At 47.6% G+C, this 24,473-nt stretch overlaps 2 protein-coding genes across 2 annotated transcripts in view; both read right to left on the reverse strand.

Annotated features, from left to right (window-relative positions):
• LOC144509204 (uncharacterized) overlaps positions 1-3,136 on the reverse strand; it is a 34,245-nt gene extending 31,109 nt beyond the window's left edge. The window contains exon 1 of the mRNA XM_078237677.1: positions 2,777-3,136. Within this exon, the coding sequence (XP_078093803.1) occupies positions 2,777-3,016 (240 nt within the window). The 5' untranslated portion in view covers positions 3,017-3,136. The remainder of the gene's footprint in view (positions 1-2,776) is intronic.
• Positions 3,137-3,460: 324 nt separating this feature from the next.
• The window catches only part of LOC144509528 (T-cell surface glycoprotein CD8 beta chain-like), a 29,567-nt gene continuing 8,554 nt past the window's right edge, over positions 3,461-24,473 (reverse strand). The window contains exons 3-4 of the mRNA XM_078238433.1: positions 3,764-3,913; positions 3,461-3,639 (exon numbers count right to left, since the gene is read on the reverse strand). Coding sequence (XP_078094559.1) covers positions 3,461-3,639; positions 3,764-3,913 — 329 coding nt within the window. The remainder of the gene's footprint in view (positions 3,640-3,763; positions 3,914-24,473) is intronic.

The raw sequence follows: 24,473 nt of genomic DNA on the forward strand, positions 1-24,473 counted from the left end.
ACCCAATATCCCGGTTGAGGCCGTCCTCGTGTGTGCGGAACTTGGCTATCAGTTTCTGCTCAGCGACTCTGCGCCGTCGTGTGTCGCGAAGGCCGCCTTGGAGAACGCTTACCCAAATATCAGAGGCCGAATGCCCATGACCGCTGAAGTGCTCCCCAACAGGAAGAGAACAGTCTTGCCTGGTGATTGTCGAGCGGTGTTCATTCATCCGTTGTCGCAGCGTCTGCATAGTTTCCCCAATGTACCATGCCTCGGGACATCCTTTCCTGCAGCGTATCAGGTAGACAACGTTGGCCGAGATGCAAGAGTATGTACCGTGTACCTGGTGGATGGTGTTCTCACGTGAGATGATGGCATCTGTGTCGATGATCCGGCACGTCTTCCAGAGGTTGCTGTGGCAGGGTTGTGTGGTGTCGTGGTCACTGTTCTCCTGAAGGCTGGGTAGTTTGCTGCGGACATTCCAACCATTATTCATGTAAATTGTGTCTTTATATGCCCTGTTTGTGAACAGAATTCCCACTCACCTGAAGAAGGGGCTTGGAGCTCCGAAAGCTTGTGTGGCTTTTGCTACCAAATAAACCTGTTGGACTTTAACCTGGTGTTGTTAATGTGTTTACCCCAGTCCAACGCCGGCATCTCCACAACATATATTTCTCCCACAGGGATATATTTCTCATAGGGTATATTTCTGGAGGTATATTTCTCAGGGGGATATTTCTCCCACGGGGATATATTTCTGGGGGTATCATAGAAACCGTACAGTACAGAGAGAGGCCATTTGGCCCATCGAGTCTGCACCGACCACAATCCCACCCATATGCCTACATATTTACCCACTAATCCCTCGAACCTACACATCTCAGGACACTGAGGGCAATTTTAGCATGGCCAATCAACCTAACCCACACATCTTTGGACTGTATATTTCTCTCAGGGGTATATTTCTCGCACAGGGGTATATTCCTCACGGGGTATATTTCTGGGGGTATATTTCTCACAGGGGGTATAGTTCTGGGGTATAGTTCTGGGGGTATATTTTCCCCACGGGGGTATATGTCTGGGGGTATATTTCTCACGGGGGTATATTTCTGGGGGTATATTTCCCCCACAGGGGGTATATTTCCCCCACAGGGGTTATATTTCTGGGGTATATTTCCCCCATGGGGGTATATTTCTGAGGTATATTTCTGGGGGTATACTTCCCCCACACGGGGTATATTTCTGGGGGTATATTTCTCACAGGGGGTATATTTCTGGGGTATATTTCCCCCACAGGGGGTATATTTCTGGGAGTATATTTCCCCCACAGGGGGTATATTTCTGGGGGTATATTTCCCCCACAGGGGGTATATTTATCACAGGGGTATATTTCTCCCACAGGGGTATATTTCTGGCGGTATATTTCTCACAGGGGGTATCACACAGGGGGTATATTTCTGGGGGTATATTTCCCCCACAGGGGGTATATTTCTGGGGGTATATTTCCCCCACAGGGGGTATATTTCTCACAGGGGTATATTTCTGGGGGTGTATTTCCCCCACAGGGGGTATATGTCTGGGGGTATATTCCCCCACAGGGGGTATATGTCTGGGGGTGTATTTTCCCCACAGGGCGTATATGTCTGGGGTGTATTCCCCCACAGGGGGTATATGTCTGGGGGTACATTTCTCACAGGGGGTATATGTCTGGGGTATATGTCTGGGGGTACATTTCTCACAGGGGGTATATGTCTGGGGTATATTCCCCCACAGGGGGTATATGTCTGGGGGTACATTTCTCACAGGGGGTATATGTCTGGGGGTACATTTCTCACAGGGGGTATCACACAGGGGGTATATTTCCCCCACAGGGGGTATATTTCTGGGAGTATATTTCCCCCACAGGGGGTATATGTCTGGGGGTGTATTTTCCCCACAGGGGGTATATGTCTGGGGTGTATTCCCCCACAGGGGGTATATGTCTGGGGGTACATTTCTCACAGGGGGTATATGTCTGGGGTATATGTCTGGGGGTACATTTCTCACAGGGGGTATATGTCTGGGGTATATTCCCCCACAGGGGGTATATGTCTGGGGTATATTCCCCCACAGGGGGTATATGTCTGGGGGTACATTTCTCACAGGGGGTATATGTCTGGGGGTACATTTCTCACAGGGGGTATATTCCCCCACAGGGGGTATATTTCTGGGGTATATTCCCCCACAGGGGGTATATGTCTGGGGTATATTCCCCACAGGGGGTATATGTCTGGGGTATATTCCCCCACAGGGGGTATATGTCTGGGGTATATTCCCCACAGGGGGTATATGTCTGGGGTGTATTCCCCCACAGGGGGTATATGTCTGGGGGTACATTTCTCACAGGGGGTATATGTCTGGGGTATATGTCTGGGGGTACATTTCTCACAGGGGGTATATGTCTGGGGTATATGTCTGGGGGTACATTTCTCACAGGGGGTATATTCCCCCACAGGGGGTATATTTCTGGGGTATATTCCCCCACAGGGGGTATATGTCTGGGGTATATTCCCCCACAGGGGGTATATGTCTGGGGTATATTCCCCCACAGGGGGTATATGTCTGGGGGTACATTTCTCACAGGGGGTATATGTTGGGGTATATGTCTGGGGGTACATTTCTCACAGGGGGTATATGTTGGGGTATATGTCTGGGGGTACATTTCTCACAGGGGGTATATGTTGGGGTATATGTCTGGGGTATATTCCCCCCACAGGGGGTATATGTTGGGGTGTATGTCTGGTGAAGCTGTACTCACCCTGGCTGAGCGGCTCAGGTCATTGAACCTTTTCCGGCACTGGATCCAGCTCCGGGGGGTGATGCTGAGCCTGCTGACCTCCTGTGCCACCTCCTGCCAGCCTCTCTTGGCCAGGCTGCTGTGAAGCTTCTTGCTGCTGGGGGGGAAGAGCAGGGCGGCCCGGGCCCGCACCGCCGCCACCAGCACCTCCAGGGAGGTGTCGGAGAAGCGGCGAGCCACCCGGCCCCGCCTGGCGGCCATGGCGCCCCGCTCAAAATCCGGCGGGCGGCGCGGCGGCGGCGGAAGATCCGCACCTCCCGGGGCGGGACTGCCGCCGGAAATTGCGCGCGGAAGGTGGGCGGGCGGCCGCTCCGCCAATCACTGGCCAGGACAGGGGGGAGAAATCCGGAGTTAAAATCCAAACCCGAGCGCAGCGCCGGCATTCCCGTCCCGCCGGCATTCCCGCCCTGTCCTGGTCCCGCCGGCATTCCCGTCCCGCCGCCATTCCCGTCCCGCCGCCATTCCCGCCCCGTCCTGGTCCCGCCGGCATTCCCGTCCCGCCGCCATTCCCGTCCCGCCGCCATTCCCGTCCTGGTCCCGCCAGCATTCCCGTCCCGCCGGCATTCCCGCCCCGTCCTGGTCTCGCCGGCATTCCCGTTCCGTCCTGGTCCCGCCGGCATTCCCGCCCTGCCGGCATTCCCGTCCCTACCTGTTTAAAATCGCTCCCAGTCCCGCCAGCATTCCCGTCCCGGTCCCGCCGGCATTCCCGTCCTGGTTAAAATCGCTGCCAGCCACGCCGACATTCCCGCCCCGCCGACATTCCCGTCCCGCCGGCATTCCCGCCCCGCCCTGGTTAAAATCGCTGCCAGTCCCGGGGGAAGAGTCTGGATCCAATGGTTTGCACAAACACACAAGACATTTCCTGACACTGAACCATTCCCATCCAGAATCCATCCGGACAATCAGCACATTCTCCGCATCCTCCCGCTTTTCCAGTCCCGCACTCACCTTTTCCCAGCTGCCAGACACACCCAGCCAGCGCCAGCAGCGAAACTCCGGCAAGGAGCAGCAGACAGGGCCAGCAGGAGGAGGTAGAGGGGCAGAGTGGACACTCGGAAATGCTGGTCGGAGATGGGGCAATGCTGGAATCTTCCAGACCTGAAACCCAAACACAATCCCATCAGTTACCCCCCAGAGGGAGGGGGGGGGATCAGGATAATAACACCCCCCGGGGGGTCAGGAGAATAACACCCCCACCCCCCAGAGGGAGGGGAGGGGGGGATCAGGACAATAACACCCCCCCCCCACCCCCCAGAGGGAGGGGAGGGGTGAATCAGGATAATAACACCCCCACCCCCCAGAGGGAGGGGAGGGGGGGATCAGGACAATAACACCCCCCCACCCCCCAGAGGGAGGGGGGGGGGATCAGGACAATAACACCCCCCCACCCCCCATAGGGAGGGGAGGGGTGAATCAGGATAATAACACCCCCCACCCCCCAGAGGGAGGGGAGGGGGGGATCAGGACAATAACACCCCCCCACCCCCCAGAGGGAGGGGGGGGATCAGGACAATAACACCCCCCCCACCCCCCATAGGGAGGGGAGGGGTGAATCAGGATAATAACACCCCCACCCCCCAGAGGGAGGGGAGGGGGGGATCAGGACAATAACACCCCCACAGGAATATCCAGATTGCTACAATTACAGATTTGACCAAACTTCAATACAGATGTTCCAGCTGTGTTTACACATCTTCCCAGGAGGATATCACCTTCCATTGGGAACAGCACACTAACGGGCTATATTTACAGATGTATTCTCCATTTCCCAATTCTAACAGTTAGCCTCGGACGGGAATAATTGGATTCCGCTCAGTGTTGAGGGTATTTTCAATCATTTCTGCTCTAACTAGCCGCCGCCGGCAGTGCAGTGAAACTGGGGCCAGCTGTCCCCGTGTTTCAAATGTTTAACCAGCCGAATAACCATTCAAATCGATCAGACTCCAACTGATACATTAATGTCTCACTGCGAAAACACACCTTGTGGGTTCTGTAAACCCGAATCCTAACCCGAAGGGTTCACACGCAAACTGTTAAACTCCCCTGTACTACTCCCCCTCCCCAGGTCTGCCTTGGGCTTATTTGAATCTGGTTAGTGTCAGATCCTTTCTGGAAGCTTCCACTCCTTGAGGTTAAAGAGAGGAAATGCTTGGACTTTGTCTCTGTGTCGGTGACATTCACAACTGGACCCTAACCTTAACTTAACCTGAGCATAAATTTCCTTAACCTCACCATAACCTTAACCTGAGCATAACCAGACCTTAACCTGACCATAACCTTCCTTACCCTGAGCATAACCAGACCTTAACCTGACCATGAACTTCCTTACCCTGAGCATAACCAGATTTTAACCTGACCATAACCTGAACATAACCTGAGCATAATCAGACCTTAACCTGACCATAACTTTCCTTAAAAAAAACAAAGAACAAAGAACAGTACAGCACAGGAAACAGGCCCTTCGGCCCTCCAAGCCTGTGCCGCTCATTGGTCCAACTGGACCATTCGTTTGTATCCCTCCATTCCCAGACTGCTCATGTGACTATCCAGGTAAGTCTTAAGCGATGCCAGCGTGCCTGCCTCCACCACCCTACTTGGCAGCGCATTCCAGGACCCCACCACCCTCTGTGTAAAAAACGTCCCTCTGATATCTGAGTTATACCTCACCCCTTGAGCCCGTGAGCCCTCGTGATCGTCACCTCCGACCTGGGAAAAAGCTTCCCACTGTTCACCCGATTTATACCCTTCATAATTTTGTACACCTCTATTAGGTCTCCCCTCATTCTCCGTCTTTCCAGGGAGAACAAGCCCAGTTTACCCAATCTCTCCTCATAGCTAAGACCCTCCATACCAGGCAACATCCTGGTAAACCTTCTCTGCACTCTCTCTAAAGCCTCCACGACCTTCTGGTAGTGCGGCGACCAGAACTGGACGCAATACTCCAAATGTGGCCTAACCAGCGTTCTATACAGCTGCAACATCAGACATCATACTCCTTACCCCGTCCTATAAAGGCAAGCATACCATATGCCTTCTTCACCACCTTCTCCACCTGTGCTGTCACCTTCAAGGATTTGTGGACTTGAACACCTAGGTCCCTCTGTGTTTCTATACTCTTGATGGCTCTGCCATTTATTGTATAACTCCCCCCTACATTAGTTCTTCCAAAATGCATCACTTCGCATTTATCTGGATTAAATTCCATCTGCCATTTCTCCGCCCAATTTTCCAGCCTATCTATATCCTGCTGTATTGCCCGACAATGCTCTTCGCTATCCGCAAGTCCAGCTATCTTCGTATCATCCGCAAACTTGCTGATAACACCAGTTACACCTTCTTCCAAATCATTTATATATATCACAAATAGCAGAGGTCCCAGCACAGAGCCCTGCGAAACACCACTGGTCACAGACCTCCAGCTGGAAAAAGAACCTTCGACTGTTACCCTCTGTCTCCTGTAGCCAAGCCAGTTTTCTACCCATCTAGCCACCTCTCCTTGTATCCCATGAGCCCGAACCTTCTTAACCAACCTGCCATGAGGGACTTTGTCAAATGCCTTACTGAAATCCATATAGACGACATCCACGGCCCTTCCTTCGTCAACCATTTTTGTCACTTCCTCAAAAAACTCCACCAAATTTGTAAGGCACGACGTACCTCTATTTCAAAACCATGCTGTCTGTCACGAATGAGATTGTTCCGTTCTAAATGCGCATACATCCTGTCTCTAAGAATCCTCTCCAACAACTTCCCTACCACAGACGTCAAGCTCACTGACCTATAATTTCCCGGGTTATCCCTGCTACCCTTCTTAAATAACGGTACCACATTTGCTATCCTCCAATCCTCAGGGACCTCACCTGTGTCCAATGAAGAGACAAAGATTTCCGTCAGAGGCCCAACAATTACATCTCTTGTCTCCCTGAGCAGTCGAGATAGATGCCATCAGGCCCTGGGGATTTGTCAGTTTTAATATTACCTAAAAAACCTAACACTTCCTCCCTTGTAATGGAGATTCTCTCTGATGGGTCAACACATCCCTCTGAGACACTCCCAGTCAACAAGTCCCTCTCCTTTGCTAATACCGATGCAAATTATTCATTTAGGATCTCCCCTATTCCCTTGGGTTCTAAGCATAATTCCCCTCCTTTGTCCCTGAGAGGTCCGACTTTTTCCCTGACAACTCTTTTTGTTCCTAACATATGAATAAAAAGCCTTAGGATTCTCCTTAATCCTATCTGCCAAGAACATTTCGTGACCTCTTTTTGCCCTTCTAACTCCCCGTTTGAGTTCTTTCCTACTCTCTCTGTATTCCTCCAGAGCTCCATCTGTTTTCAGTTGCTTGGACCTAATGTATGCCTCTCTTTTCTTTTTGATCAGATCTTCAGTTTCCCTGGTTATCCACGGCTCTCGAATCCTACCTTTCCTATCCTTCCTTTTTACAGGCACATGCCTGTCCTGCAGCCTTATCAACTGTTCCTTAAAAGACTCCCACATGCCAAACGTGGACTTACCCCCGAACAACCTCTCCCAATCAACGGCCACCAATTCCTGCCTAATCCGGCTATAGTTAGCCTTCCCCCAATTTAGCACCCTACCCTTAGGACAACACTCGTCCTTGTCCATTACTATCCTAAAGTTAACAGAGTTGTGGTCACTATTTACCACATGTTCCCCTACCGAAACTTTGACGACCTGACCGGGCTCATTTGCCAGAACTAGATCCAGTATAGCCCCCTCTCTAGTTGGGCTATCTACATACTGCTCCAAAGAACCTTCCAGTATGCATTTTACAAATTCCTCCCCGTCCAGACCTCCAGCCCTAAGCACTTTCCAGTCTATACCAGGGAAATTGAAGTCTCCCACTACAACAACCCTATTTTTTCTGCACATATCCAGAATCTCCTGACATATCCGTTCCTCCACTTCCCGTGGGCTGTTGGGTGGCCTGTAGTACATCCCCAGCATAGTGATTGCAGCTTTCCTGTTTCTGAGCTCCACCCACAGCGACTCATTACAAGACCCTTCTAAATTGTCCACCCTCTGCACCGCTGTAATATGCTCCCTAACTAATACCGCTACTCCCCCACCTTTTTTAACCCCTCCTCTGTCTCGCCTAAAACACTTGTACCCTGGAATATTCAGCTGCCAGTCCTGTCCTTCTTTTAACCATGTCTCTGTTACCGCAACCACATCCAAATTCTGCGTAAGCATTAAGGCCCTAAGTTCGTCTGCCTTACCCGTTACGCTCCTCGCATTGAAGCAGATGCACTCCAGACCTCCAGGCCCACTCAGGTCATCCTCCTCCAGAATGCTCTTCTTCTTAGCTAGCCTTGCCCTGGCCCCCAGCTCGACCCCAGCCTCAGTACTTACTGACCTACTGTTTTGATCCCCACCCTCCTGCCACACTAGTTTAAACCCTGCTGAAACACTCTAGCAAAACTCCCAGCCAGGATATTTGTGCCCTTCCAGTTAAGGTGTAACCCATCCTTTCCGTACAGGTGCCATCCTCTCATGAAGACTTCCCAATGATCTATGAATTTGAAACCCTCCCTCTTGCACCAGTCCTTTAGCCACGTGTTCAATTGTAGAATCTCCCTGTTCCTGGCCTCACTAGCACTCGGCACTGGGAGCAGTCCAGGGATTGCTACCCGAGAGGCCTTATTTTTTAGCCTAGCACCCATCTCCCTGAATTGCTCTCGTATGACCCCCCTGCTCTTTCTACCTACGTCATTTTCACCAATGTGTACAATTACATCTGTTTGATTACCTTCCCTTTTTAATATGCTTCCTACCCTCTTGGAGACATCCAGTACCCCGGCACCAGGGAGGCAGACTACTACCCTGGAGTCTCGTTCGCGCCCGCAGAACCTGCGCATAACCAGACCTTAACCTGACCATAATCTTCCTTAACCTGAGCATAACTAAATTTTAACCTGACCATAACCTTCCTTAACCTGATCATAACCCTAACTTAACCTGAGCATAACCAGACCTTAACCTTCCTTAACCTGACCATAACCCTAATTTAACCTGAGCATAACCTGACCATAACCTTCCTTAACCTGAGCATAACCTCAACCTGAGCATAACCTTCTTTAACCTGATCGTAACCTTAACTTAACCTGAGCATAACCTTAACTTGACCTGAGCATAACCAGACCTTAACCTTCCTTAACCTGACCATAACCTTAACTTAACCTGAGCATAGCCAGGCCCTAATCTTTCTTAACCCGACCATAACCTGATCTTAATCATAACATGATCATAACCTTGGTTTAACCTGACTGTAACCGTATTTATTTAACACCTTTGGGGTGAGTCACAGCTGATTGAGGCTTTTTTTCGAAGGTGTGTTACAGAAAACAGGCCACAGCAAGAAATGAAATAGTTTATAAACCCCACCAATAATGTGGAAATGATCGAGAGTTTAATGAACGAAACCTGATAACATTATGGTCCGTGGATGTTAATATAAAATCACTTTATTCTGTAAATTGCATTTTGCAACATATTGTAATTATTTGTATACTGAAATCTTCGTAATGTGCAATCCTTTATTATTGCTGACTTTATTTTTAATGATGATCCATAAGAATTTTATAATTGATCATTTATTGATTTTATTTATATTGCTGAGGATGCTGTGGTATTGTCACTGGACTAGTTATCCAGAGAGCCAGGGTAATGCTCTGGGGACCCCGGTTCGAATCCCAACACGGCAGATAAAAATCTGGAATTAGATGTCTAATGGTGACCTGGTTCAGTAGGATATCTGCTGTTACCCAGTCCAGCCTAGATGTGACTCTAAATGCACAGCAATGTGGTTAACTCTTAAATACCTTTTGATCATGGCATGGTGGCACAGTGGTTAGTGCTGCTGCCTCACAATGCTAGGAACCCCAGTTTGATTCCAGCCTTGGGCGACTGCCTGTGTGGAGTTTGCACATTCTCCCCGTGTCTACGTGGGTTTCCTCCGGATGCTCTGGTTTCCTCCCACAGTCCAAGGATGTGCAGCTTAGGTGGATTGGCCATGCTAAAATGCCCCTTAGCGTTCCAAGATGTGTAGGTTAGGTGGATTGGCCATGCTAAAATGCCCCTTAGCGTCCCAAGATGTGTAGGTTAGGTGGATTGGCCATGGTAAATTGTCCATTAGTGTCCCAAGATGTGTAGGTTTATAGGTTAGATGGATTAGCCATGGTAAATGCATGGGATTACGGGGATAGGGTAGAGGGGAAGGCCTGGGTAAGATGCACTTGCGAAGAGTCAGTGCAGGCTCAATGGGCTGAATGGCCTCCCTCTGCAATGTAGGGATTCAATGGTTCAAGGAAAGTTGCAATGAGTGCTGCTCTGGCCAGCAACACTCAGGAATAATGAATAGCGCCTGCCTACATAGAACATAGAATAGTACAGCACAGAACAGGCCCTTCGGCCCACGATGTTGTGCCGAGCTTTGTCTGAAACCCAGATCAAGCTATTTCCTCCCTATCATCCCGAAGTACTCCATGTGCCTATCCAATAGCTTCTTAAATGTTCCTAAAGTGTCTGACTCCACTATCCCTGCAGGCAGTTCATTCCACACCCCAACCACTCTCTGAGTAAAAAACCTACCTCGGACATCCTTCCTATATCTCCCACCATGAACCCTATAGTTATGCCCCCTAGTTACCGCTCCATTCACCCGAGGAAATAGTCTTTGAACGTTCACTCTATCTATCCCCCTCATCATCTTATAAACCTCTATCAAGTCTCCTCTCAACCTCCTCCGCTCCAAAGAGAAAAGCCCAAGTTCCCTCAACCTTTCCTCATAAGACCTACCCTCCAAACCAGGCAGCATCCTGGTAAATCTCCTTTGCACTCTTTCCAGTGTCTCCACATCCTTCTTGTAGTGAGGTGACCAGAATTGCACACAATATTCCAAATGTGGTCTCACCAAGGTCCTGTACAGTTGTAGCATAACCCCACGGCTCTTAAACTCAAACCCCCTGTTAATGAACGCCAACACACTATAGGCCTTCTTCACGGCTCTATCCACTTGAGTGGCAACCTTCAGAGATCTATGGATATGAACAACCAAGATCTCTCTGTTCCTCCACATTCTTCAGAACGCTACCTTTGACCCTGTAATCCACATTTAAATTAGTCCTACCAAAATGAATCACCTCGCATTTGTCAGGGTTAAACTCCATTTGCCATTTTTCAGCCCAGCTCTGCATCCTCTCTATATCTCTTTGCAGCCTACAACAGCCCTCCACCTCATCCACTACTCCACCAATCTTGGTGTCATCAGCAAATTTACTGATCCACCCTTCAGGCCCCTCCTCCAAGTCATTTATAAAAATGACAAATAGCAGAGGACCAAGCACTGATCCCTGTGGCACTCCGCTGGTAACATCATGATGTTTCAATATCACTTTCAGTAATTTATTATTTCCAGTGTTACTTGGGGGAGGGCGGCGGCGGGGGGGGGGGGGGCAACAAGCATTGGCCAAGGCCCCTGCTCTTCCTCAATAGGGAAAAGCAATATTTGATATCCTACTTTAAATGTGTCACTCTGAAACGTCAACCCGATTAAAAACTAAAATCTGTGAAGTGAAACTTTGAATCTACCAGGTTCTGTCTCAGACAACAACAATAACTTGCATTTATGTAGCACCTTTCACATCATCAAATGCCCCAAGATGCTTCAAACAAAACTTAACATCCAGTCACATTAGGCCAGATGAACCACAGACATGATCAAAGAGTTGGGTTTTAAGGAGCGTCTTAAAGAGGGAGGGCACAGTAAGAACTGTCACAACACCAGGTTAAAGTCCAATAGGTTTATTTGGAATCATGAGCTTCTGGAGCGCTGCTCCTTCATCAGGTGAGTGGCTCGAGAAACCAAACAAGCCTGTTAAAGGAGGAGAAATAGAGAGGTGGAGAGATAGATTGCACTGTCTGCAGTCCACTGTCAATGGCTGCACGGTGGCACAGTGGTTAGCACTGCTGCCTCACAGCGCCAGGGACCCGGGTTCAATTCCAGCCTCGGGTCACTGTCTGTGTAGAGTTTGCACATTCTCCCCGTGTCTGCGTGGGTTTCCTCCGGGTACTCCAGTTTCCTCCCACTGTGTGAAAGACGTGCTGGTTAGGGTGCATTGGCCGTGCTAAATTCTCCCTCAGTGTACCCGAACAGGTGCTGGAGTGTGACGACTAGGGGGGGTTTCACAGTAACTTCATTGCAGTGTTAATGTAAGCCTTACTTGTGACACTGATAAATAAACTTTACTTTACTTTTTTTTTTACTTTAAAGAGGTGGAGAGGCAGAGAGTGAGGAAGAGAGAGAATTTGAGAGGTGGGAACTGAGATCGCTGAAGGCCTGGCTGCCATTGGCTGAGGTGCTCTCTCATGTTGCTGAACGCTGTATTTTCCCCTTTGACTTGAGATCAAAAATGAGCCGTGTTCACAGGGACAGGATGTACAAATCTCTAAACAAGAGTGAAGATAAACATGCCCAACATCGCCCCAATCCTGAGAGCCACCTTTGTTTGTGGCTACATCAAGCTCTGCATAGAACCTTGGTACGCAAATACCAAGTGTCACTATATGCTGAGCTTCTATTTGTCCCCGGTATTGCGAAGGATGTGTCAGGCAAAGTAGTTAGACCGTGCCGTAGCACCTGTCCCTTGTGGAAAGGTTTATGCAGAGAAACACTTTTGATTTCAAGACGATCAGGCAGTCGTCAGCACGTAACGTCCTCGAGGCCCCGAGGGAAAAGGAGACGGCAGATCCTGTCGGATGGTTCCCTGAGCGGACTGTCAATGTCATTTGGCAGAATGCCTCATCACCAGAACTCACAAACAAGCACCAAGACCTGGCTTGGCTGGTGGTGAGACGGGCACTCCCCGTCAGATCCTTCCTACACCCCCGGAGTCTCACCCCCTCTGCACACTGCCCTCGAGGTGACTGTGTGGAGAAGAGAGCGCAGTCCACCTCCTTGTGGAATGTGCTGTCACAGACAGGAGGGGAATCAATTTAAACTGTCCCGATTTCCCCACCCACCACCCATCTGTAAACAGAAATGTTTTTAAAAATTGTGATTTCCCCCTTTATATTTTCCCCAACCCTTGAATTTGGAATGTTCCAAACCTCTATCAAAAACTTGCACAGAAAATCCGGGATAAGATCAAATAAAAAGGGGTCGGTTTATTACGCATGCGTGAAAGGGATTTCGCAACGTCCACCCCTTTTACACTCACACAATAAATGGTGGGAACCATCGTTGGTTCCCACTGGATAGTGCTGAGCCAGGGGCTGGCCAGAACTACAAGGATGTACATATGTTACTGTTGGGTTGTGCTATTGTTGCTGTTGGGTTAGGGTGGGGTTGTTACACCTTTGTATGATAGTGTTGTGGCACATCCCAGTCGGGCTCCGCCTCCTGGGAGAGGTATAAGAGTCCCTGCTCTGGCCGGGACCCCTTCAGTCTGGGATAGTGTATATAAGTTCTGATAGCTTCATTAATAGTAAATAAAAGCCTTCATTTACTGAGCTTCGAGCCTTGTGTCTAAATTGATGTGCATCAGGTGGATAAGGAGAAAGGAAGAGGATTCAAAACATGAACACATTAATATACAAGCTGGGGCTTTACAAGTGTCCAGAGTCTAGAATCAGAAGTTAATTGGAATGTTCTGTCCAAGGGAAGGTTGACTGATTGTAGAATGCTCCGTCTTTCCAGAGTGAGATTGCCACAACGGGAGAAGGCACATAGAGTGAGTTAGTTTGGAGGCACAAGCTCTGAGTTCCAACAGTTGGCAGGTTTGATGAAGACAGTAAGAAGTTTAACAACACCAGGTTAAAGTCCAACAGGTTTATTTGGTAGCAAAAGCCACACAAGCTTTCGGAGCCTTAAGCCCCTGTTCACAAACAGCTGTTTCTTGATGTGGGACAAAGGAAGTATACTCCCACGTCTGGAATCTTGAGCTTTTAAATTGGAGTCAGGATTGGTTGTTTTGGGAGACACTTGTTTCGGGTTGCTAGCCGAGGCTCATTTGTTGAAACCATCATTAGAATAGTTAATGCTTAGGCCATCAGCTCCGTGAGAGATTTGGATCTGTGAAGGTTGCCTTTGATCAAAGTTGACTGGCGCTGCTGGGCCACTGTGGTGACTCGGTTGGAATGTTTAAGCTTGGGCAGGATTGTTACATTCCAGATGTTTGTTAACTTTGAAACCGCTGGAAGGCAACATGTGACCAGCTGGAGTGATCTTGTCAGCTCAGCAAATGTCCATTTGAAAAGCACGAAGAAATGGCTTTATAAAGTAGTCCAGCTAATGAACATATAATTTTTTTACATGTCTCAACACAACAGTGTCTTTGCAAAGACGGTCTGGAGCGAGTTGAGGTGGTTTTTGTTGAGGTTCATCCTGAGCAGCTCCGTGACGCAGGACTTTAATAGAATCCCTACAGCGCAGAAGGAGGCCATTCAGCCCATCGAGTCTGCACCGACCACAATCTCAACACAGGCCCTATCCCCATAACCCTATTTATTTGCCCTACTAACCCCCTGACACTAAGGGACAATTTAGCATGGCCAATCAACCTAACCCGCACATCTTTGGATTGTGGGAGGAAACCGGAGCACCCGGAGGAAACCCATGCAAACATGGGAAGAATGTGCAAACTCCACACAGACAGTGATCCAAGCCGGTAATTGAACCCAGGTACCCGACAGTGCTAACCACTGTGCCACCGCACCGCCCAACTCTGCTCTACGGGCTGTTTCCAGGGACGCACACTGAGACAAATATTAACTGCTGCTGGAGGGTCATCAACTCAGTGAAGGACGCACTTTGGTCCACCCAAAACTTGCTGATCTTCCAGTGCAAAGATTTGTCCTTGACGCTGGCACATTCCAAGGTCCAGGACTACGTGCTCAGGGACGCGCTCAAGCTTGGGGCAGCCGCCGCAAAGGCACAATGGGGAAAGGCCACCGTGTAAAGCGTCTCAACCGAGGCAGACCGAGGGGCTGGTAATTATGTAAAACTACTCAGCCAGCATCTTTGTCAGAGAATGTATATTATAAATATCACATGTAATTACAATAGTATTGAACAGCACAAGCTGTCTGGAAAGAACTGGAACAAGATTGCAGTTTGGGTACCGTAACTATACAAATTTTTATAAATAAAGTATGTATTTTTTAAAAAATGGTTGAGTGATTAAAATTATGGATGCATAAGAACCAGAACTGGAGGAGCACAGAGATCTCCGAGGGTTGGAGGAGGTTACAGAGATAGCGATGGAGAGAGCACGGAGAGGTTTGAAAACAGATGAGAGCCCGGGGGTGATGGATCAGTGTGAACCCATGCCAGATAGAATGTGGGCAACAGATTTGGTTCTGTTGAAGTTTATCCTAGAATTATAGAATAATTTTAAAAAGCCTTTTGACCCAGTGTGCCCATGCCAGTCCTTTGAGAGAGCTTAATCCTATTCTCCTACTCTCTTCCCAGAGCCTGGAATTACTTTTCCCCCTTCCAGTAATTGTCCAATTCAGTTTTGAACGTTATTATTGAATCTGCTTCCACCACAATTCCACAGGGTATGTTCCAGATCACAAGTCACTTTGCAAATAAGATTTCTTTCACACTGCTGTTTTGGAAAGAAAGTTACTGCAAGTAAACCAAATCTGATACTGAATCTCTGAAGGTCACACTGAATTAATCACAAGAGATCTATATTTACCATAAATACTTGTGTAAATGTCAAATTTTTATGAGCATTCTTTAGAACGAATGCCATGCGGTCGACTTTTCCGCAGGTAATGTTCATAAGTGATTGCTCAACGTGCTTCATTTAGGAATAAAGTAAAAACTAAGAACACTAAAGAATTCAGTCTGATTATCAATCATAATTCAACCTTGGCTGAGAAATCCTTACTTTAATAATTTGAATAAACGAAAACAAAACTTAAAAATAGAAATACTTGAAGTATCAATCTTAGAATCCCTACAGTGCAGAAGGAGGCCATTCAACCCATCGAGTCGACACCAACTCTCTGGTAGGACATCTTACCCTGGCCCTATCCCCGTAACCCCACTAATTCCCCCCTAACCTTGGGGCACTAAGGGAGAATTTAGCATCAGCAATCCACCTAACCTGCACATCTTTGGACTGCGGGCGGAAACCAGAGCACCCGGAGGAAACCCACGCAGACATGGGGAGAATGTGCAAACTCGACATAGGCAGTTACCCAAGGCTGGAATTGAACCCGGGTCTCTGGCACTGTGAGGCAGTGGTGCTAACCACTGTGCCACCGTGCCGTGGTGACCTACTTATTGATATTCAAATTGAATAATGAACACCTCCAGGCTTATACTTTGGTTCTGAAATTTTGGACTTTGACCCTTGAACAATTTGGCTGAACTTTTACAAAAGTACACATGAGCTCAATATCTCAGCTAAGGTTATATTTAAACATCATTTACTGAAAATGATCCACATTTTGGCTTCTCTTCCTACTTTGAAACTTCTTTAATTCTTTTGCCTTCTAGGGGAAAGTGGGGTCACAAATTTAAAAGTTTATTTTCTTCAATAGAGTTAAATTAGATGCCGTGAAGAAATTCCCCATAAACCAATTAACATCTACGTCAATTCAAGACTGCATTAAGGATCACTATATCTGGATACTATCTCTCACAGTGGCACGTGATTGGCACTGCTGCCTCACAGCTCCAGGGACCTGGGTTTGGTTCCCGGCTTGGGTCACTGTCTGTGTGGAGTTTGCACATTCTCCCTGTGTGCAAACGGGGAGAATGTGCAAACTCCGGGTTTCCTCCGGGTGCTCAGGTTTCCTCCCATAGTCCAAAGATGTGCTGGTTAGGTTGATTGGCCATGATAAATTGCTTCTTAGTGTCAGGGGATTAGCAGGGTGAATATGTGGGGTTATGGGAATAGGGCCTGGGTGGGATTGTGGTCGGTGCAGACTCGATGGGCCGAATGGCCTCCTTCTGCCCTGGGGGGATTCTATGATTAACATTCAACATTAATTTACAAAGGAGCCTGAAATACAAATCACTATTATCTCTTTGTGACAAGAATAAACACAGGTGGAAACACAGAGGGAACCAACCTGATTCTGTCGAGAGAGAATTTACAGACCTGTAGAAAGGTTTGGTCTGCTCCATATTCTCAGCTTTGGACTGATATGATCTCCACGTTAGAAAAAAGTCAGTTATTTTTGGTTGGGCAAATGGTGCAGGTTCTCCATCAGTTCCTGTAATCTGATGATGCGGTTTGGGTGGTATGTAAGTGTGTGGAGAAAAGTCAGAAGCATATTAAAGATCGAAACAAGAAGAAGCCATTTGGCCCTTCGAGCTCGCTGCACCATTTGATAAGATAATGGCTGATCTGATTGTGGTCTCAATGCCACATCTTACCCAGGCCTGGCTCCTTGGTGCTGCGAGGCAGCATTGCAGCAGCGCTGTGCCACCATGGGAATTTTATCCCTAGTTCGAGACTGGACAAATTCCTCTTCAACTCCATTTTCAAGTTTGCTGATGACACCACTGTTGTGGGTCGGATCTCAAACAATGACGAGACAATTGTATTAAGACAGGAAAGAGATAGAGAATCTGGTGAACTGGTACAAAGACAATAATCTCCCCTTCAATGTCAGTAAAATGAAAGAGGTAGTCATCGGCTTCAGGAAGTGTAAAGGAGAACATGCCCCTGTCTACATCAATGGGGATGAAGTGGAAATGGTCGAGAGCTTCAAGTTTCTAGGTGTCCAGATCACCAACAAACTGTCCTGGTCCCTCCATGCTAACGCTATAGTTAAGATGCCTCTACTTTCTCAGAAGACTAAGGAAATTTGGCATGTCCACGATGACGCTCACCAACTTTTACAGATGCACCATAGAAAACATTCTTTCTGGTTGTATCACAGCTTGGTATGGTTCCTGCTCTGTCCAAGACCACAAAAAACCATAATGGATTGTGAATGTAGCCCAATCAATCACGCAAACCAGCCTCCCATCCATTGACTCCGTCTACACTTCCCGCTGCCTTGGAAAAGTAGCCAGCATAATTAAGGACCCCACGCACCCCGGTATACTCTGTTCACTCTTCCATCTTCTTGTCGGGAAAAAGATACAAAGGTCTGAGAACATGTACCAACTGACTCAAGAACAGCTTCTTCCCTGCTGCCATCAGACTTTTGAATGGACCTACCATATATTAAGCTGACCTTTCTCTATGCCCCATCTGTAACTGCAATGCTATATTCTGCACTCTCCTTTCCTTCTCCCCTATGTGCTCTATGAATGGTATGTTTTGTCTGTATAGTGCGCAAGAAACAATACTTTTCACTGTATCCCAATACATGTGAGAATAATAAATCAACCAACATCCTATTGAACGTGTTTCAATTCGATCTCCTCTCATTCTCCTAAATTCTAGGGAATGTCGACACAATCTCATCTTAATGCGCAACGCACTGAGCTCAGGATTTAACCTAGTGAGCTGAACACGGAATCCTTCAAAGGCGAGTATATCCTTCATTGAGAAAGGAGAGAAAAACTGTACAAAGTACCTGAGTCTGAACAGGGCTCTATATCATTATAGTAAGACCTCTTTACTCTTATACTCAATCTCAAAGGCTAACATACCATTGTCCTTCCTAATTGTTTGCAGTTCCTGCATATTAACATTCTGTGATTTGTGTACAGACACCCAGGTCTCTCTGAATACCAACAATTCCCAGTCTGTCACCACTCTGCTTTTTCATTTTTGCCACTAAAGTGGACACACTTTGCCACATTATATTCCATTCTTGGTCTCTCAGGTCACCCATCTCAATCCTTGTGTAGTCTCATCGAGCCTCTTCACTGCTTGCTAGCTTTGTATCATTAACAAATTTGGAAACATTTTACTTGGTCCCTTCATCCAAGTCAATAACTTCAATTTTAAATAGCTGAGACTTAGGCATTGTTTCTTGTTATACACAGCCAACCCGAAAATGACTGTTCATTCTCTCTATTTTCTGTCCATTAACCAATGTTCAATCCATGCTAATCTATTATCCCTAATCCCTAGATCTCCAATGTTGTGAAATAACATAGAAACATAGAAAAACTACAGCACAAACTGGCCCTTCGGCCCCACAAGTTGTGCCGAACATATCCCTACCTCCTAGGCCTACCTATAACCCTCCATCCTATTAAGTTCCATGTACTCATCCAGGAGTCTCTTAAAAGTCCCTATTGAGTTTGTCTCCACCACCACTGACGGCAGCCGATTCCACTCGCCCACCACCCTCTGTGTGGAAAACTTCCCCCTAACATTTCCCCTGTACCTAACCTCTAAATAACCTCTTGCGTGGCACCTTAATTAATGTTTGTTTTTGAAAATCCGAATGTACTACACCCACTGTTTCTCCGTTATCTGCAAGCCCTGCTAGTTGTAACCTCAAAAATACTCAAAAAGACTTGTCAAACATGATTTCCCTTTCATCATTTCGAACTGACCCAGCCTAATCATGTTATGATTTTCCAAGTGCCCTATTGAGGGTGGCACGGTGGCACAGTGGTTAGCACTGCTGCCACACAGCGCCAGGGACCCGGGTTCGATTCCCGGCTTGCGTCACTGCCTTTGCAGAGCTTGCGGGTTTCCTCCGGGTGCTCCAGTTTCCTCCCACAGTCCAAAAGACATGCTGGTTATGTGCATTGGCCATGCTAAATTCTCTCTCAGTGTACCTGAACAGGCATCAGAGTGTGGCGACTAGGGGATTTTCACAGTAACTTCATTGCAGTGTTAATGTAAGCATACTTGTGACTAATAAATATAACTTTAACTTTTACCATATCCCAAATAACAGATTTAGCAATTTCCCAATGACTGATGTTATGCTAACTGGCCTGTAGCTCCCTATATTTTCTCTACCTCCTTTCTGGAATATGGGATTACCTTGCTAATTTCCAACTCATGGGAACCACTCTAGAAGTTAGGACATTTTGGACAATTTAAACTAATGCATCCACTATCTATCTCCACAGCCACTTCTTATAAAACCAGAGGGCCATTAGTTCCAGGGGATTTGATAACTCTTTGAAACATTTATTTCTCCAGTACTATGCCAGGTGGCACGGTAGCACAGTGGTTAGCACTGCTGCTTCACAGCTCCAGGGACCTGGGTTCGATTCCTGGCTTGGGTCACTGTCTGTGTAGAGTTTGCACATTCTCCTCATGTCTGCGTGGGTTTCCTCCGGGTGCTCCGGTTTCCTCCCACAGTCCAAAGATGTGCGGGTCAGGTTGATTGGCTATGCTAAAATTGCCCTTAGTGTCCTGAGATGTGTGGATTAGCGGGTAAATATGTGGGGATATGGGCGGAGGGCCTGGGTGGAATTGTGGTCGGTGCAGACTCGATGGGCCGAAGGGCCTCTTTCTGTACTGTAGGGTTTCTATGATATCATACTATCTCTTTATTGATATCAACTTCTTTAAGTTCCTCATTCTTGCTGGGACTCTTATTTGTGTTTTTCTGTCCTAAAGACAGATCAATAATGTTTGCTTAATGTCACTGCCATTGCCTGATACTGAATTATCAATTTCCTCTGTTTCTGTCTCCAACAAACTCACATTTACTTCTACGCTCCCTTTCTTACATTTCAATAAGAAACTTTTGTAATCTCATTTCCTGTCTCTCGATAATTTCCTCTCACATCCCCTCTTTCCTTTCTTGATTCTTTTATCAGTCATCATTTGCTGATTTCCAAAATTCTCCCAGTTCTCAGTCTTGCTATTTTTCTTTGCAGCGTTAGAAATATCTTCCTTTAATCTAATGATATTTATAAATTATTTTGTTATCTATGGTTCGACCACTTTTCCTGTGGGGAATTTTATTCCTTCATGAATTACTTGTGTAAAAATATGCAATTGTTTATCCAGCATCGTTTTAATTTATTTAATGTAATTTCCCAATCTACTTTAACTAACTCACCTCTCAGACCTGAGCATATTGTTTTGTTCAGATTGACCGATACTAGATCTAAAATAAGCTGTTGTTGGTCCCTCAATATTCTGACCTAGAAAACAGTCTTGTATACTATGTCAGCGGCACGGTAGCACAGTGGTTAGCACTGCTAATTCACAGTGCCAGGGACCTGGGTTTGATTCCTGGCTCGGGTCACTGTGTGGAGTTTGCATGTTCCCCCGTGACTGCGTGAGTTTCCTCCAGTTTCCTCCCACATTCTGAAAGGCGTGCTGGTTAGGGTGCATTGACCCGAACAGGCGCCGGACTGTGGCGACTAGGGGAATTTCACAATAACTTCATTGCAGTGTTAATGTAAGCCTTACTTGTGACTAATAAATCTAAACTTTAAAAAACCTTTTCCACAAACTTCTCCTCTACATTGTTACTGCAAATAAAGAACAAAGAACAAAGAACAGTACAGCACAGCACAGGAAACAGGCCCTTCGCCCCTCCAAGCCTGTGCCGCTCCTTGGTCCAACTAGACCAATCGTTTGTATCCCTCCATTCCCAGGCTGCTCATGTGACTATCCAGGTAAGTCTTAAACGATGTCAGCGTGCCTGCCTCCACCACCCTACTTGGCAGCGCATTCCAGGCCCCCACCACCCTCTGTGCAAAAAACGTCCCTCTGATATCTGAGTTATACTTCGCCCCTCTCAGCTTGAGCCCGTGACCCCTCGTGATCGTCACCTCCGACCTGGGAAAAAGCTTCCCACTGTTCACCCTATCTATACCCTTCATAATCTTGTACACCTCTATTAGATCTCCCCTCATTCTCCGTCTTTCCAAGGAGAACAACCCCAGTCTACCCAATCTCTCCTCATAGCTAAGACCCTCCATACCAGGCAACATCCTGGTAAACCTTCTCTGCACTCTCTCTAACGCCTCCACGTCCTTCTGGTAGTGCGGCGACCAGAACTGGACGCAGTACTCCAAATGTGGCCTAACCAGCGTTCTATACAGCTGCATCATCAGACTCCAACTTTTATACTCTATACCCTGTCCTATAAAGGCAAGCATACCATATGCCTTCTTCACCACCTTCTCCACCTGTGTTGCCACCTTCAAGGATTTGTGGACTTGCACACCTAGGTCCCTCTGTGTTTCTATACTCCTGATGACTCTGCCATTTATTGTATAACTCCTCCCTACATTATTTCTTCCAAAATGCATCACTTCGCATTTATCCGGATTAAACTCCATCTGCCACCTCTTTATATCCTGCTGTATTGCCCGACAATGCTCTTCGCTATCCGCAAGTCCAGCCATCTTCGTGTCATCCGCAAACTTGCTGATTACACCAGTTACACCTTCTTCCAAATCATTTATATATATCACAAATAGCAGAGGTCCCAGTACAGAGCCCTGCGGAACACCACTGGTCACAGACCTCCAGCCGGAAAAAGACCCTTCGACCACTACCCTCTGTCTCCTATGGCCAAGCCAGTTTTCCACCCATCTAGCCACTTCTCCTTGTATCCCATGAGCCTTAACCTTCTTAACCAACCTGCCATGTGGGACTTTGTCAAATGCCTTACTGAAATCCATATAGACGACATCCACGGCCCTTCCTTCATCAACCGTTTTTGTCACTTCCTCAAAAAACTCCACCAAATTTGTAAGGCACGACGTCCCTCTTACAAAACCATGCTGTCTGTCACTTAGGACCAGATCGCCTCCACGGAGGCAGGCTCAGGGGTCCGGAAGGGAAAGAAGGGGTTTAGGAGAGCGATAGTTGTGGGGGACGCAATGGTTAGAGGTACGGACAGGCGCTTCTGTGGGACTGAACGAGAATCCAGGATGGTAGTCTGCCTCCCTGGTGCCGGGGTACTGGATGTCTCCGAGAGGGTAGGAAGCATATTTAAAAAGGAAGGTAGTCAAACGGATGTGATTGTACACATTGGGGGAAATGATGTAGGTAGGAAGAGCAGGGGGGTCATACGAGAGAAATTCAGGGAGTTGGGTGCTAGGCTAAAAAGAAAGACCTCCAGGGTAGCAATATCTGGACTGCTCCCGGTGCCTAGTGCAAGTGAGGCTCGGAACAGGGAAATTCTACAGTTGAACGCGTGGCTAAAGGACTGGTGCAAGAGGGAGGGTTTTTAAATTCAGAAGATAACTGGGAAATCTTCAAGTCAGGATGGCAACTGTACAGAAAGGATGGGTTACACCTTAACTGGAAGGGAGCAAATATCCTGGCTGTGAGTTTTGCTAGAGTGTTTCGGCAGGATTTAAACTAGTGTGGCAGGGGGGTGGGGAACAAAACAGGAGGTCAGTAAATACTGAGGCTGGGGTCGAGCTGGGGGCCAGGGCAAGGCTAGCTAAGAAGATGAGCACTCTGGAGGAGGAGGACCTGACTGGGCCTGGAGGTCTGGAGTGCATCTGCTTCAATGCGAGGAGTGTAACGGGTAAAACAGACGAACTTAGGGCCTTAATGCTTGTGCGGAATTTGGATGTGGTTGCGGTGACGGAAACTTGGTTAAAAGAAGGACAGGACTGGCAACTGAATATTCCGGGGTATAAGTGTTTTAGGCGAGACAGAGGAGGGGCTAAAAAAGGTGGGGGAGTAGCGATATTAGTTAAGGAGCATATTACCGCGGTACAGAGGGTAGACAACTTAGAGGGGTCATGTACTGAGTCGCTGTGGGTGGAACTCAAAAACAGGAAGGGTGCAGTCACTATGCTGGGGGTGTACTACAGACCACCCAACAGCCCACGGGAAGTGGAGGAAAGGATATGTCAGGAGATTCTGGATAGGTGCAGAAAAAATAGGGTTGTTGTAGTGGGGGACTTTAATTTCCCTGGCACAGACTGGAAAGTGCTTAGAGCTGGGGGACCGGACGGGGAGGAATTTGTAAAATGCGTACTGGAAGGTTCTTTGGAACAGTATGTAGATAGCCCGACTAGAGAGGGGGCTATACTGGACCTAGTTCTGGGAAATGAGCCCGGTCAGGTCGTCAAAGTTTCGGTAGGGGAACATGTGGCAAATAGTGACCACAACTCTGTTAACTTTAGGATAGTAATGGACAAGGATGAGTGCTGTCCTACGGGCAGGGTGCTAAATTGGGGGAAGGCTGACTATAGCCGGATTAGGCAGGAATTGGTGGATGTTGATTGGGAGAGGATGTTCGAGGGTAAGTCCGCGTCTGGCATGTGGGAGTCTTTTAAGGAACTATTGATAAGGCTGCAGGATAGGCATGTGCCTGTAAAAAGGAAAGATAGGAAAGGTAGGATTCGAGAGCTGTGGATAACCAGGGAAATTGAGGATCTGATTAAAATGAAAAGGGAGGCGTACGTTAAGTCCAGGCAACTGAAAACAGATGGAGCTCTGGAGGAATACAGAGAGAGTAGGAAAGATCTCAAACGGGGAGTTAGAAGGGCAAAAAGAGGTCACGAGATGTTCTTGGCAGGCAGGATTAAGGAGAATCCTAAGGCATTCTATTCATACGTTAGGAACAAAAGAGTTGTCAGGGAGAAAATCGGACCTCTCAGGGACAAAGGAGGGGAATTATGCTTAGAACCCAAGGGAATAGGGGAGATCCTAAATGAATACTTTGCATCGGTATTCACGAAGGAGAGGGGTGTGTTAACCGGGAGTGTCTCGGAGGGAGGTGTTGACCCGTTAGAGAAAATCTCCATTACAAGAGAGGAAGT

The sequence above is a fragment of the Mustelus asterias genome, chromosome 21 (genome assembly GCF_964213995.1).
Source record: "Mustelus asterias chromosome 21, sMusAst1.hap1.1, whole genome shotgun sequence".
NCBI lineage: Eukaryota > Metazoa > Chordata > Chondrichthyes > Carcharhiniformes > Triakidae > Mustelus > Mustelus asterias.